This window comes from Anoplolepis gracilipes, chromosome 9 (genome assembly GCF_047496725.1).
Source record: "Anoplolepis gracilipes chromosome 9, ASM4749672v1, whole genome shotgun sequence".
In the NCBI taxonomy this organism is placed as follows: domain Eukaryota; kingdom Metazoa; phylum Arthropoda; class Insecta; order Hymenoptera; family Formicidae; genus Anoplolepis; species Anoplolepis gracilipes.
In genome coordinates, this window is record NC_132978.1 from 12,930,175 (window position 1) to 12,946,009 (window position 15,835).

The 15,835-nt window shown below is 40.4% G+C and overlaps 2 protein-coding genes across 7 annotated transcripts in view; one reads left to right on the top strand and one right to left on the bottom strand.

Annotated features, from left to right (window-relative positions):
* Poxn (paired box pox-neuro) overlaps positions 1–8,744 on the top strand; it is a 52,772-nt gene extending 44,028 nt beyond the window's left edge. For all 3 annotated transcript variants that reach the window (XM_072900005.1, XM_072900004.1, XM_072900007.1), the window contains exons 4-6: positions 4,090–4,336; positions 5,457–5,625; positions 5,723–8,744. In XM_072900005.1, coding sequence (XP_072756106.1) covers positions 4,090–4,336; positions 5,457–5,625; positions 5,723–6,275 — 969 coding nt within the window. In that variant the 3' untranslated portion in view covers positions 6,276–8,744. The remainder of the gene's footprint in view (positions 1–4,089; positions 4,337–5,456; positions 5,626–5,722) is intronic.
* Positions 8,745–9,036: 292 nt separating this feature from the next.
* On the bottom strand, positions 9,037–15,835 carry Lhfpl (LHFPL tetraspan subfamily member 5 protein). Of its 4 annotated transcripts, none has more exons than XM_072900014.1 (7): positions 15,481–15,835; positions 14,773–15,212; positions 14,301–14,666; positions 13,680–13,874; positions 10,856–10,943; positions 10,224–10,378; positions 9,037–10,095 (listed from the first exon to the last, which is right to left on the bottom strand). In XM_072900014.1, exons 3-7 carry the CDS (start codon positions 14,515–14,517, stop codon positions 9,863–9,865), a joined length of 888 nt encoding a protein of 295 aa, XP_072756115.1. In that variant the 5' UTR covers positions 14,518–14,666; positions 14,773–15,212; positions 15,481–15,835; the 3' UTR covers positions 9,037–9,862. The 4 variants fall into 4 exon arrangements, with proteins under 4 accessions (XP_072756115.1, XP_072756114.1, XP_072756112.1 ...); XM_072900013.1 differs by having other exon boundaries at positions 14,301–14,712; XM_072900011.1 differs by having other exon boundaries at positions 14,301–15,212.

Genomic DNA, 15,835 nt, shown 5'->3' on the forward strand with positions numbered 1-15,835 from the left:
TTTTTTTGTTTTTTTTTCTGCGACAAAACAACGGCAATCTGAGTGAGAAATTAGGAAGAAATATGGCCGTGGAGAAGTAAATGCGCGCACAAAGAATCGAGCTTCTCGCCTCCCAACGCAAAGCCGCCCCTACCCCCCCCCTCCCCCCGCCCTCCCCCGTCTGTCTGTCATCCGCACAAAGGATCTCTCGAGATGATCGTTAGATAACCGGCTTGGTGGCTCGTCACTATCCGCTCATCCATATAAGTGGCTCTTAAAATTACGCCGATAATTAAATAATGGCTACTAGGTAAACCCTTTGATTGCCTGGCAGTATTAACTCGTCGAGTCTTGAAGAGCTGACATTTAACTGTTCCCCCAATCCCCCGTTCCTTCCATCACGTCGATTTCCATCAAGAGGAGAACGTTTCGATTTTACTGCTGAGTAACGTAAGATGAACGTGCCCTGTCAAGATTACGTTGCTCCCCATTTTCAGTCTGTTATTACGACTTTCCGCGCTCTCTCGCCGCATATATTCCACGATATACATATATTGCTCTTCAACGGAAGACTGAAGATGCTGCGTAAAATTTGGCGGGCGTTTTATTTCAATGCGCTCACCTCGAACGGATTTGCAGTAGGATCTCTCCGATCGGAGCGGCGTGTTTAATTAAATTCGCTTTCGAGAGCGCGAGAGATGTAATATATATAATACATATATATATATATATATATATATATATATATACCTGCGGTACACGATCTCTCTCCGTCTCTCGGTGCGTCGTGCGATGCAATTTAGCGTGCGATCCCGCGAAATTAATCGACCGACTATCGGCGAATCTACACGTGTTACCCCGGGTACCGGGTACGTAACATTTTCGAGGCATGTCCGCGTACTTTCTCTCCGTTATCTCTATCTCTCTCTCTCTCTCTCTCTCTCGTACGCGCGCGCGCGCGTCAATGCGATACGCGTCGGGATAATGGGTCGGCGGCATGACAGAGAAAATTGTCTCATGAAAAATGCACGGACCGCGCGTCAAAGCGGTAATAAAGTGGAACGTCAGGGGAAAAAAATCGCAAGTTTCTCTCTCCCATATAATACATATGACACGCGGATAACGCCTCGACGCGTCGCCCCGTTTACTTCTCCCTCTCTCTCTGCCCCCCCCTCCCTCCCCGGCCCTGGCGATTCGCGATCGCGATCTCGCAAAGTTCTCGAAACTCTTGAGGGACGTGGGGGGAAAAAACTCGGCGTTCCCGTGGAACGATTATTGTCACGGGGGTTTCGATCTGTCGGGGAACATTCATTTTCTCGGCATACGATTCACGCTCGCGGACGTTTTTCCCCCGTTTATCTGGTAATTAAGATCTCGCTCGTATTTGATCGGTCCCGCCCGGGACGTGTGTATTTATTTTTCGATGTATGATTTAGCGGCATTGAAGAGCGACAAATGCAAACGTCTCGTTTTTCTTGGACGCGCGAACAATTTCCATATAGTTGGCAAGACGTTGTTATTTAAAAGAGATTTTTACGTTATTTAAAACAGGATGTATAATCCCGAGAAAAAAACCTGGAAAACCTGATATTCTCAGGGGATTTTATTATACCTTGAAAAATCATGGAATTCTCATGGAATTTCGTTAGGATTCAGGGAATTTAAAAAAATGTCAAAGAAGTACTTATTTAAAAAATTTTAAATATCTTAAGTTTAAAATCTGCTTAAAATATATATTTTTTGTTCGTGTCTATATAAAATTGTTTAAAATATATGTTTTTTGCTTATGTCAAAAAATGATACGCTAAAATAAATAAGCTTATTTTAAAATTGCATGTAAAAATATTTTAATTTTATCTGAAATTTTGAACAAAAATATCTAGAAGATCCTGGAATTCTCAAGGAATTTTTTTACAGAATTTTTGAGTATACACCCTGTTAAAATATCGAAATGTAATCGGGTTAATGTTGAAATTTTTTTCTTTTTTGATAATCATTGTTTTACATCCTTGTCATGTTATATACTTTACTTATTTTTCTTTCAATTTTTTTTTTACGCCCACAACTCTTAATTATTCCGTCCGTAATCGGCGTGCGAAGCATGGGAAAAAATGGGGCGAAAAGCGTCGACGTCCGTCGTCATCCTTATCGTTGACGAGCCGACGCATCCGGGGAGTGCATGTAGCATGTAGCAACTTGCGCGCGATAATTACCGGAGTTGGTCAACCTGTACGCGGCCTGGTATATACGCGGGTTATCTAACGTTTAGTGCCAGATGTCCATCCTGTCCGGCCAATTTCCTCCGTTGGTCACACGCATACATGTACGCACATGCGTGTTCGCGCATTCGATGTGCCCAGCGACCGGCGACCGACGATGCGACGTGAGGGTCCCAGCATTAGGAGGTACCGCGTATATATTGTCCGACCCCGGGGTAATTGTGGCAACGACGACGACGGAAGTGTCAGATTAGAATCTGAGATGCTCCCGGGAGCACGCGATGTGCTTGTCCTAACCCTCTCAAACTATTAGGCGCTTCTCTCTCTCTCTCTCTCTCAAGCTCGAACTCTCGAGCTCTTTGCTACCCCCGAGGCATTAGCCCTTAAACGTTCCTGCCAGTGGTGCTTTCACTTGCGAAGGACGACAACTTGGGTATTCGATATTCCAGCTCCGTATCTTGGCAATTCCATAATTATTCTGTGAAATCCGAAATAAAAATAATTTTCGCTATTAATCGAGATTTATGATGATTTATGATACAGATTAAGTGATCAACATTTTTTTTTTTTTTTTTTTTTTTTTCCGTCAACGAGAACACGACTCAAGATTGGGCAAGCGATCACGCGAGAATTTATATAATGGTTCTCTATCGTCAAGCCGAGACTTGTAATTCCTCTTAACATTGCTCTGAACACGCGTCGACAGTCCGCCGTTTGTCTTTCTACCGATCGTATCGATCATTGTCCGGTTGCACACACCCGGAGTATTTATTCCGCTCCTCTGCCAAACAATTTGCCGAGAGAGAGAGATCGTATCGGGCCCACGCGAGCACGGATTACCGACGCGCGAAACGCCAAGGTATCGATCTCCTCTTCCTCCTCCTCCACCTTCTCTTCGCTAAATGGATCGGCGCGGTAATCGACAGATTCGGCGATATCGTTCCGCTCGTGATACGTACATACGTATCTGTCCGCGGAGAGAAGGAGAGAGAGAGAGAGAGACCCGGACCCCTGTGCGGGCCCGTGAAGATGATGATTACCTTTCCCCGGCAAGATCTCGACGCATCTCTCGCTCGCACCCGCTGTCGCTCCTCAAAGAGATCGGCGATCTCGAAATCTGTACGGCCGGAATAACATTTCCATCGCGTTAGCATAAAATTATCCGCGTGCCATTACCGTTCATTAGCAAGTCAAATTGGCCAGATTGAGCACCTCTGGAGCCCTTGAGGTTTGGAGGAACGACCGGTGGTGGGCCCTCGTGGCCAGGGCACAACGGCACCAATGCTGGAGACGGCACCGGCCCGGCAGGCCAACTCGTTTCTGTGGGTGAACCGGGGCTAAACCGAAATAAAGTGGGGTACACCTACCTTTTGCCCACCACCGGACGGGACTCCCCTCGCTATCTTGATCGACGACCCCGTCGGTGCTCTTCACCTGTGAATGACATATGTGCGCGTGCGGTCCGTTCTGACGACAGTGTGACCGTACTTTACGTTAATTTGTCGATGAGATAACGCGGGTTGTAAAAAAGAAAAAAAAAAAAAAAGAGGAAGACCAGTCGCGGATATGATTAACAACAGCACACACGTTCTGGCACCGATAAACATCCCTACGGGAGATGGACATCACGGAACTCGATGAGAAAGTTTATTTAGAGGCGAGAATTGACGTGCGAAATAAATGTCGAGTAAAATACAGTTTTTATTGTAAGAAATTGACGAAACGAAAATTATCGGCCCTTTCTCTCTCTCTCTCTCTCTCTCTCTCTCTCTCTCTCTCTCTCTCTCTCTCTCTCTCTCTCACTCTCTCTCTCTCTCTCTCTCACTGTGTGGGCATCTTGAAATTGTCATTTTTCGCTCTTATTGTTTACATTTCTACTCTACTGTTGCAGCAAGTAGCCACGCCGACGGTGGTGAAGAAGATTTTACGAATGAAGCAGGAACAGCCGACGATGTTTGCCTGGGAGATTCGCGAGCAGCTCGCGCGCCAGGGTGCTTGCGATCCCCAGAGCTTACCATCCGTATCCTCGGTCAATCGTATTCTCAGAGGCGGTGGACTCCACACGGATATCCCCGCCATCGAGAGCGGCACATCCGGCGGATACACATCGCAAATTCCGTCAAACGCCGGAACCAGAGGTGAGGATAAGTGACGCGTTACTGAAAGACTACGGGCAATCTTTTAATTGTCATTGTCGGAACAATGTCAATTATCCATACTTTAGAGACATGGACTAGCGCGATAGATTGCGATCAAGGGAGAAAAAAGGATGGAGGGAGGCGCGGGCGTTATCTATCTATCCTTGATATATGAAACTTCGTGAGTCATTATATACAGGACAAAGCTACATTGTTGCGAGTTTCACCATTACAGACTAATGACGCCTTAAACACCTGTCCCTAGCATGGAATTGCTCCGCGGCGACGGATTTCTTTTTCTTTTTTCTTCGCTTCTTGCGGTTATTTTCAGAAGAAAGACGATAAATGTCCGAAAACAACGACGACCAGCTAAGCCCGAGGAGAAGAATAGGGTGAGCGATCGTGAACAAGCATAGGAGGGGGAGGGAAGGGGGTAAAAAATTTCGAGACACCCCGTTGCCGTGATTGACTCGTCAGCAAAAGCCACGCAGAGCAGGCAGGGCAACGGACACGCAATGTCGAAACAGAAAATTTGCTTCGTAATTTGTGCCGCTGTTGGATGCTGGAAGCGGTGCTCAATTTACCGGCTTTGAGCAGCTAATTGCGAAACGAGCTCTCCGGAACTCTCTCATCTTCATCTTTCTCGTAAACCATAGCTAACTCACGAGTGACAGCTAATACCTAGGAGAGAATTAGCATTTTGTATTCGGTTAAAATATTATTTCACAGACAATATCTGAATGTTTATCATATAAATTGGAAAAGAAAATTGGAGAAGATTTAAATGTAAATATATGTATGATTGAGAACAATCTCTCAATAATGTAAACTAAAAAATTGCGAGCGAAAACTAGTTTGGAATAAAATTTATTACACTTATTTCTTAACAAATAAAAATGCATCACACGTGGCGAATCTATTACAGGCAAATAAATTTAGGATGTGGACGATTGTTAATATTCAATTAAAAATCTTAAACGCGGTAGAAAAATATATATCCGCGGATATTTTTCCATAAATTTAATTGTAATAATATTTGTAATAAGCAATTTTTTTAACAACTTTCTCTCCGAAATGAGTGAAAAATTATAATAACAGGTGCAATTACTCATTCTTTCAGATACACTTATGAGAACCGACTATCAACTATTCTACCCGGGTGCCCTAGGTCCGCTACACATCTCCACGAACAACAGCAACACGAGCACGCCATCCTGGAATCAGAGCTTTTACTCATCCCTCTATCAAGCGACGACTTTGCATTTACAGCACGGAATGCAATCATTCGCGTACGTCAACCTCTAAATTTACAATTAATTCAACGACATAATCGATTCGTTAGACGTATATAATTAAACACCTTTATAAATTTATTTTTATATATAGACCTTTGGATACCGAACGTTTGTCGGAACAAAACGGCGCGCAGAATCAGCTGGAGTTAAAGTCGAGTTCAAGCTCAACGGCCGGCAGCGACGATTCGTTGGATAAGAGCGACCTAGACGAGAATCTTGTCGATTCGCAGGATCACTACAAGTCCTTCCGAAGCACACCGATCATTTTAGAGCTCAGCCAGAAAATCGGCAGCGATCGGAGCGCGTTCGTCAGGCACGCCACGTCCAATTCGCAAGCGATAAACTTGGACAACTCGCGGGAGAGCCCATCGTTATCAATCGTCGAGACCTTGAAGCAGGATCGTCCTGTGTCTCACAGGATTCTCGAGGGAAAAAATACGAGCCCGAGCACGACGACGATGACGATGACGAACGAAAGCGCGGCGGTGGAAAATCAGCCGCCGCAGCCGCAGAAGAAGAAGAATCCCTATTCGATAGAAGAGTTACTGAAGAAAGACGAGAGCAAATCTCCACCCAGGAGGCCGAGATTGCCCAATATTGGCGTGGTGCAACCCTGCGGAATCGTCGTCAGTAAAGAGATGTAATAGGATGTTTTAGCGCTCAAACACGCGAGAATTTTTCAGGCTAAGGCGCGTTGTGTACTTGATACTACAAAACGTAAACTATATCGTGATAATCATCGATGATGAATCTCTGCTCGGGAAAACGTTGTACGGTGTTGTTACACAACATACATCGTCGGCTGTAGGTACATATGTAGTATTGCCAGATATAGAGAAATACTAAGGGATACGTTCAAAGCATTTAATGAAAATTGAATGGCTTACATACTACCTTACTGCTATATATATAACTTGAGAGTTATTTCTTTGCACCTGTGATGAATAATCTTTGCGGGTATAATGAGAGTAGCGAATGTCCTATAAGTGTTTAACTTAGAGTATCGATTAAGTATAGGAGTTGATGGAAGAGATTAGAAGCGGGGACAGAATTAAAGTTTTCTTCTTCGAAAGAGAACGTGGCTGTTTTGTGAAGTAAAATAAGAGAAATGGTACGCGCGAAGCCATACGTAACGTTAAGATCGATGACTGTATTATCGATTGTAACTTGTAACACGTAGTGGAGTATACGTAATCTCTCTTTGTGTAAGTTAACTTATAATTAAATTATTTTTTTCCATTTTTTTCCGCGTTGCTAATCTCTCGAACGCCGGCGTTGTTCTTACCACTACTCTAACAATACACGATTGTTAATCGCATCGAGAATTTAAGACTTTACTTAAACAAGTATTTGGAAATTGGGAAAAGTTATTTTTTTCACTGCTTTCACCGATTTATCTTACAGTTCGTCGACGAACTCATCGACAGTGAAATGTAAAATTAATGTCGTCAACCTCCCCTTGCGCGTAATTAATGTAACGCGATAACTTTAACACTTCCAGATCGCTATGTTACGCGATGAAATTTGACATTATTGCCACATGCTTTTCAAAAAGAATTGATCGAGACATGATTCCGCGCCCACCGATACGAGAAAATAAACGCGACGCTTAATAAATGTCGATAGCGGAAATTTTCATCTTTTTCTCATTCAGATTAAATCTACTAAACTTTTACATCTTTGAGAGCCCGCTCGCGTATTGTTCGCCGAAACGTCGAATGGGCAATTACGTGTCTCTATTGTGACTCTCTTGGCACTTTAGAGCCCGGTGCGAAATAGCTGAGATGCCGTTATACCAGCGCGAAGGATCGAGAAATTAAATGAAATGTCTAATAAACAAACGGCCGTAAAGCATGCGGATGAAGCGGTGGCGGCGGCAATAAAGCCATAAACGATTCGGTCGAGGGTGTCATACGTGGACGCGCCGTGTGTATACCTTGTAAAATACGACGATGCGTCGCACACGTAAAAAAAAAGGGGGAATTAAACAGCGATGTTACATCGAGCGGCCGCGCCGGTTCCTCCTCTCTCTATCCCTTTTTACATTTACAACGTTGTAAACCTTTGCGTCTCTCATTCTTCATCGCGGACTAATTAATGCATTCTAAAAATGACAGTGCTTTAATGTCGAACGATTTGCTCGCTTTGCCATCTCGCGCCTGACGATTGTGCGCGCGCGCGATCGCGAGTTATTTCGAGTTGACGTCGTTCGATCTCACGAGAGCCACGATGGACATGTCGTTCCTCGCGCGCTTTCTTTTACTTATGAGGAATAAATCTTGTTTGAAATAGAGTCCACCGTAAATTGGCTCAACAATATCCGCATAGGAAGGGAAACGCACATAGGGAGAAACCTCGATGCGCTTAAGCTGGCTTATATAAGCGGAAGTTATCGCTAACGCTCAAATCTTTCCTTTTATTTGCCATACACGGAGATTATTAGATCTTAAGATGAGTGTGAACACATCCCGAAAGGGGAGAGATCCGTTATTCGTGTAGGCTTGAAATATTTATTTTAGATTTAGACAATGCGAAAGTTATACGAATGAGCATTCTGTGTTTTAAAAATTATCCGAGTTAAAAAAAAAAAAGAGGTGAAACCTCGATTCAAAAATGTCTACTTCTTCGGTCGAAGATGATTTTTCGATTTGTCATGAGAAAGTACTTGTCAGTTTTACATTGCACAGAATGCTCATATAGAGAGAGAGATCTGATATAATTAGAATAATAGTTCTGTACAATAATAATTGTGGTTCATGGTCAAACAGTCTTCTCGTGGGTTTCTAAATGACTTTAAAAAAGATGATCTCTTCAGAGTTATAGAATTAAATAAGAAAAAAAAAAGGAACGAGAATTAAGCTAAACTGCGATCTGAATCAAACGTGAGAAATGCCGAAGATTTTCAAGATATATAACAATTATGGGCGCGATTTGTTACAACTTTAGAGTATCGCCGCACAGACCTACGAAGACTGTCGCCTAAAAATCATGCAAGTTATCGACTAATTAATACTCGTAATAAACTTATCCTGTATAATATCATTAAATACACTAGTCAAAGTGACATATATGCCGTGTTTGCCTTGCACGTCTTTATGTTCGGCATGTTTTATGCATGCATCAACGAGTTATAAGAAAACGACAGCGACGCAGGAATAGTGTTGCGTACCAAAACGCACATCGAAGCCGATGTAATAATAATAATTTGACGACTTTTACGATCCAACAGTCTATGAATAATCATTGTTTTTTATTAGACATTAGCGACACCCACAAGAGGAGAGTCTCCTTACATATAAATTTTACATCCTTTCGTTAAATCAATTAAAAATCGCCAAGTTGTGCACGATTCTATAGCTACATAAAATATTCGTTGAATATAGTAATTTTATGGTAAAAAAAAAATTTGATTCACAGGTTTTATTCTCGATATTACATTGTAAAGGCACGTTACGATAATTAAGGTCTTAAATAATTATATAACATAAATAATATGCTCTTTACTCCGATAATACGGCACGGTTTGTTGTGTTTATATAAAATTTCTATATATAATTTACTTTTGAATTATATTGCATTTAACTTATATAATTATATAATTCAACATATTTAGAAAATCTAATATACAGTTCTTAGAGAAATATGAAACTGTTTGACTTAACATGTCTAATTACATATACATAACACGTATTAATATAAAAACACAAGCATGAGATTAGAGTAGAAAAGATTAAATAGAAAAAAGCATTTTTCTCATTACAAAGAGGTCATTTCATACAAATATAAACGATACTTTAAAACTCTTATTTAATAAATCTTCTATAATCTTCATTCGAACTTTATAATAATTATATGTAATAATTGTATATATGTAGAATCTCAATAGCCTAAGAAAGACAACATATCGAGATATATGGAAGATACATATACATATGTAAATGTAATAATATTCACGGCACAAAATGAACAATAATGAACGTTTAGTGGCTGAAAATTTCTATCATTGTATCTGTCTTATACATAGTTTCATTGTTATAAATAGAGATTCTATTCCTGGTAAAATATTTAACGTTACGAATAACCCGAGCGATTGTGCATTCAAGTCAGGACGCATAAATTATCCACCAGTCGTTTCTTTTTATGTACAATATTGCTTTCTTCATATCTTTGACAGACTATTATATACAGGTTTATTTAATAACCTTCATTTTTTCTTTCACGACAGACTACTTCAGAGCTGGAAATTATGTTGCGAATGATTGAGAGTATTTGTCGATATGGTGTGCACCGGATGCGATGGTGCCGGCGTATACAGACTATGATGCGAGTGCGACTTTGCCCTGGAGAGTTCGCTGTAACGGTCCTGTTCAGGCGGCGCCACCAGGAGGACCGGTCTTAAAGACAGAGATTTGCGGGAACCGGCTACGCTCTGGGCTTCATTGATGTAGCCTGGATTCACTTCACCTGACAGATAAAATTGACGTCATCAACAATGAGATACTTTTCGTTAAAGATCCAAAAACAGTTGATTTAGTCGCAATATAATTAACGAAATTTAATGAGAATATTCAGAGGATTCTGATTTAACTCACCTTTGTATAGAGATCCGTTATTAAAAGGCTCTGGTTGCAGCCTTACGTGTCTGGAGGCCAGGATGAAGGCAAGAGCCGACAAGGTAGCCGCATCCAGAGCTGCAATCGCAGCGAGCGGTATCGCCCACCTCACGGCACAAGCACCAGGATTGTATCTGTGAAATAGCTTCTTAATTACCTTAGTTTTCTCACCTTTATTGTTATCGCAATTATGTTCTTAATAATGCAAAATGCAGTAGCTACTTATCGTGCCACACTAATAATTCACACGCGAGCACACATCTAATTAAGAATTAAATTTTAATACAATAAGAGCGTACTCGTGCAAGGTATGATTGATGATAGTTAATATTAGCTACATATATTTTGATGAATTTAGAGTCGACTTTCTCTCAAGTCGAAAGTAAAAGTCGTTTGTCTTTGCCATAAAAGAAAGTTTCTTAAAATTAAAAAATAATGTCTTTACAAAATAAGCTCCAATATAAAATAACATAATTAATAGTCTATCGAAATTTATATTATATATCATGAACAAATTGTCTGAAGAAATATCTTTTGTTTCAATTCTATTTTTAAATCTTTATTTTTCATATATATATATATATATATATATATGCCGCAAAAATACGCACCTGGAAGCGGCTGCGCCGCATACGGCGCGAATCACTGGCGAATCCCAGCCCAGAGGATAGATGCACACTCCGACCGCCATGCAAATCGCTGAAAGGATATTTGGAATATTACTCCAGTTACATAAGACGACATTCAAAGACATTTACAAGGCAATCTCACTCAAAGCTGTTAAACGGAACATAAATATCGCTCGCGATACAAGTATATATTAATTTTTTTTCCTTTTCCGAGATAATTACACATTACGTGCAGAAGCATAAAATTAGTTTAATAATAAGCGCTAAGCGAACAATATTTCTTAGCTTATTGACAAGTTAGATATGTTAATAATACGCCTGGCCGAGGTTTGTGGTTTTTTTTTCTTCTTTACGGTTCTGTCATTTACATCCGCAATCTGTCAGACGTAGGCATAGTGTTCGCGGCATGCGCGATACGGATACGATTGCGCGCAAAAAGAAGAAAAAAAAAGACTACGCGAGAGGTAGTGAAAGGGACTCGGTGCAGCTCTGTAACTTGTAATGCAACCCACGGGTTTTCCACGGTGCGGCGATATCCCGACGTACAAACTTTGACGTTTGAAGAATAATACGCGGGCCACACAAAGTGTTACACTCTGAAAAACACGGAGAATCTTTATAATTTAATATAATTAGAACGTCTCGTCTCTCGGTGATACATTTACCTCCTTTCGTGTTTCATGCTACGAGACCGAGCGCGCGTTTCGGTCCGTAACTTTCACTGTCGTGACTCGAATCATATAACGCCAGCTCGTTTGCAACGAATACGCCGAATCTTTGTTGCTAGAAACGATTAGAGTTATATAAGTTACGCTCGTTAAGCAAATTATATACGCAACGTATAGTGTAATATTATGCAATTTTCGCAAATTAATCGCCTTGTGTTGTTTTACGTGTAACTGCAAAATACATATATAAAGAATTCACTTTATTTACGAGCTAAAAGCTAAAATATATTTTTAAAAACTTTGCTATTTAGAATGCAGATAGCGCGTAATTTAGTTTTACATCATACAATTACATATATCGAGAAGCAAATTGTCACAATTAAGTAGAAGGTCAGTTAAATGCGAAAATTAACTTGCATATATTTCGCTAATGCGTCGATATAATAAATCCAAGTTATTGAGAGCGGAATGCAAAGATAAAGTCTCGATAAAAAGTTATTGCAGCGAAATATCGACTCGATCGCAATCGGTTTGCGGTTTTAATCATAGAGACATTGACGAACGGTATATGCAGAGAATGGCTTGAACATGTTATAACGGTCTATTCTACATTTCGCTACGACTCATCGGCAACCCGCGGGCGACGTTCACGCACGATTACGATTGCAAAACAAGAAGCTACGAGATATGTGCGGTGAGCGTCTAAAAAGACCACGTGCTTACTCCGAAACGGATTTTTGATTTTTCAGCTTTTTTTTTAATTCAAAATTCCAGATAAAGAGAATTTTCAGGTGCAATATTCTAAAGCAGTTTTTTTTTTATTGTGTAATTTTCACTCACACGAAAGAAAAAAGCCACTCAAATTTTAAATGCTAGGTATATTTGAAAATATATATTTAAAAAACTGAATTAATATATTAAAAAAGTTTTCATAAAGTTAACATTTTTCAACTGAATAATATTTCAATTTTTTATCATTGTTTGATATAAATAAAATATTGCAATAAAAAATATGTATATTTAATAATAGCATGTATACATATATATATATATATATATATATATATATATATATATTGCAATACATATACATATCTTCATGTTTCCCAGGGAATTAATCTCTGCGTACTTATTGCTAAAAACAACACGGAAATGCGAAAGCACTGACAATTATATCCGGATGCAAGTCTTAAGAAGTGCGAATTTTACGCAATTAAGAAAAATCTAATTAATGAAGAAAGAGCGCTATATTTCATGTAATTTTGCAATCTTACTATTTTTAGAAAAAAGCAGGTATATTCTTAATACACAATTGTCCAACTTTTATAACGGTTCAGTCAACATAAACGTCGTCTTCGGCGACGCGTCATTCATGAATGAAGCGGTTATTTTCGCAATGCTATATTATTATATTACTTCAATCGTTGCACAAGCATGTTGAACAATCCTGCGATTACCGCGCGCTTTCTAAACCGAGTAAAAATGTCGATGCGATATTTATTCACGAATAAATAGCGCATCGCACGTACAACGTCTATACGTACTTATCAATAAATATATACATATACATATATATATATATATATATATATATATATATACATATATATATGCTGAATGTCCTAGAGAGGTGGAGTGGTAATTACCGGACACCCTGTATATATATCGTGCGCGAATGTTTAAATTTATAATTATTTTTAACGATCCGGATCTCGCCGTGAAATTTTCACGAAAGAGCTTTCTCGCGAGCGTAAAACCGTGACACGAGAATAATTTCCGGTGACGATCGGTATCGCTCTAAAATCGCGTTAAAATCCCCCATTGACAGAGATGAAACCGATCGATATACATAACAAGTCTGCTACAATAACTGCCACATTAAGCGGGAGCCATTACGTCATTTCCCGGCCTCTCTCGAATGAGACCCGGCGCGGCGTATCGGTGCAATTTGCAATTGCATCTAGCTGATAAGGAATTACTGTCGAGATTGCAGTAATGGGTCGCGAGAGCTGGCCTAGCTAGCGTTGCACTTTCTAAAATAGAAGCGTCGCTTGCTCACGTTCCGGAAAGCCTCTCTTCACGCGAGAGAATGTAGGAATCGATGCTTTTTTTTTTTTTTTTTTTTTTTTGACAATTACCTGATACCACTTGCATCCAGGCGCACATGTAAAAAACGGTGGTACTTTGACAGAAGAAGAACATCAGCATCGCGCAGATCGCCAATAACGCGATAAGCACCGCAATGCCGACTAGAATCGTGCTGACTCGGAAGGGAACGTTGGCGATTGTCGACAGATCGTCCAATCGACCGATGCATTCCTCGCCTAATTCACCTATAGTATAAAGCACAAACACCTCGAATTACAATTGATCAAAATATTTAATTAATTCTATTTTTTCAACATTTTTTAGCATTATTTTTTATTCATCATCATTTTATCATTTTATCATTATTTTATTAATTTTATTCATTATCATTTTATCATTTATCATTATTTTTTATTCATTTATCATTTCTTTTATTCATTACCAAAAAATGTTGACAATATTAAAGAAATAATATGGCAATAAAAAAATCTATCATATTTAATGTTACATATATTACTTTGAAAATTATATATAAGATACATATCGTGTATAGATATTATTATATTATTATTAGATTATGGTGTTGGATGTATTTTGTAATAATCTCTTTAGCCAGTTGAAGGGACTAATTTTTTTATTATATACAAAATGTAAGGAGAATGTAAACGTACCATTTCCACCGTAGCTGCATCTGGTCCACAGACCGAATCTTCCGGGATTTTCGTGCTGCAGATCGCCGAGCCATTCTGGCGTAACGAACGCAACGACACCGATGATTGCGTAGCATATGGTGAAGATACCCCATAGCACGCCGATCGCCTTGGAATTACGAATGTAATTGGTCGCGTACATGTGCGAGGACTCGACGTACTCGATCTTCGAACCCATCCTGATGCCGCAAAGAGTCGATTATATCAATCTCACTGTCACCGCGAATAAACCCGACGATGTGTCTCGACCGAGGCCGGCTGTTGAAAAACGCTTGTCCTTCCTCGCGAAATCATTCAACCGTTAACTCCCGCGAGTTCCATACGGAACTGGTAGAGAAAAATTGTCGATTAAACTACCGGGAAAGTTGAAAATCTGTAAAGCACGCAGAGTTTTTTTTTTACTACGCACTGACCCCGAGACGGGTTATCATACCTGAGAAAAGGTCGTCGATCTTGGAATCGTATTCACCACCGTCCAATTGTTCGACAACAATGGAATCACCGTGTGTAAGACATGCGAGTCACATTCATGTGGGGAAACTTTTATCACACGAACAAAGAACCGTGTACTTTCGCTGCTTTAACGGATACACGACGATTTCTCGTGATTAAAAAAAAAACGCTCTCCTTTCGTGGGGGTTCAACGTGGATATCTTTCTCGAAATCGTAGAACTGCTCTTTGGGTTTCACAATAGTTGTCTGGCACCAACGAATTCTTTTATTCGTTTCCTGCTAGGTTCTTCGGTCCCACTGTACTCCAGAATAATTAACGTCACGATCGCGTCAGCGTCGTCCGTGACATTTACCCAGGTCGCGTTCACCGGTCGTTAAAGAATGACACAGACACCTTCTTTCTTCTCCTCGAATAATGCACTACAGAATACAAAGGATGCAGAATAAACTGTTAATAAATCAGACTTTTCAAACGGCTCTTCGCAAGATTATAAAAATTAATTAACAACGGAGTTTCATCGAGATTAAAATTTACTTCGTAATTAAACTCATATCCACGCACTATCTAGAATCCCCAAAAAAATAAATATAATATAATTATCTTTTTGTAGAAGAAAGCGGGACGATTGATGTATATAAGACTACCGTTTCTCCGCGTGACTCTGACGCCGCAGAAACTCCAACTCACCGTGTTATTCGAAGAAGCGGACACTTTTCGCGAAAAGTTCTTAAACAAGGATATCGGTGACGTCACCAATGCAAGGCCTCATCGGAATGCGCGAAGGAGGAGCCAGGTGGAGGCTGCGCGATCGGAACGTTACCGGCGTGATCACTGTTGCTCGCTAGCTGGCTGGCCTGGCACTTGGAGGTTGGAGGCCTGCAGGCTTGTACACGCGGCGCATGCGACCGGCTATAAGGACAAGAGGAGAATGAGACCCGGGAGAAAGACGAGGAGCGCGATACAACGGCGCGCCTCAAGATGGCCGTTTGGGTGAGCCCAGGTTGCCAGGTGAACGTGCGAGAAGGAGAGAAAGAGAGAGAAA

Excerpts from the sequence above, each read along its gene's own strand:
- Lhfpl (XM_072900014.1), bottom strand. The coding sequence starts at position 14,517 with ATGGGTTCGAAGATCGAGTACGTCGAGTCCTCGCACATGTACGCGACC. Across the intron at positions 13,875-14,300 it reads ATGCAGCTACGGTGGAAATG|GTGAATTAGGCGAGGAATGC; the intron begins GTACGTTTACAT and ends TTTATACTATAG. Across the intron at positions 10,096-10,223 it reads TAACGGATCTCTATACAAAG|GTGAAGTGAATCCAGGCTAC; the intron begins GTGAGTTAAATC and ends TTTATCTGTCAG.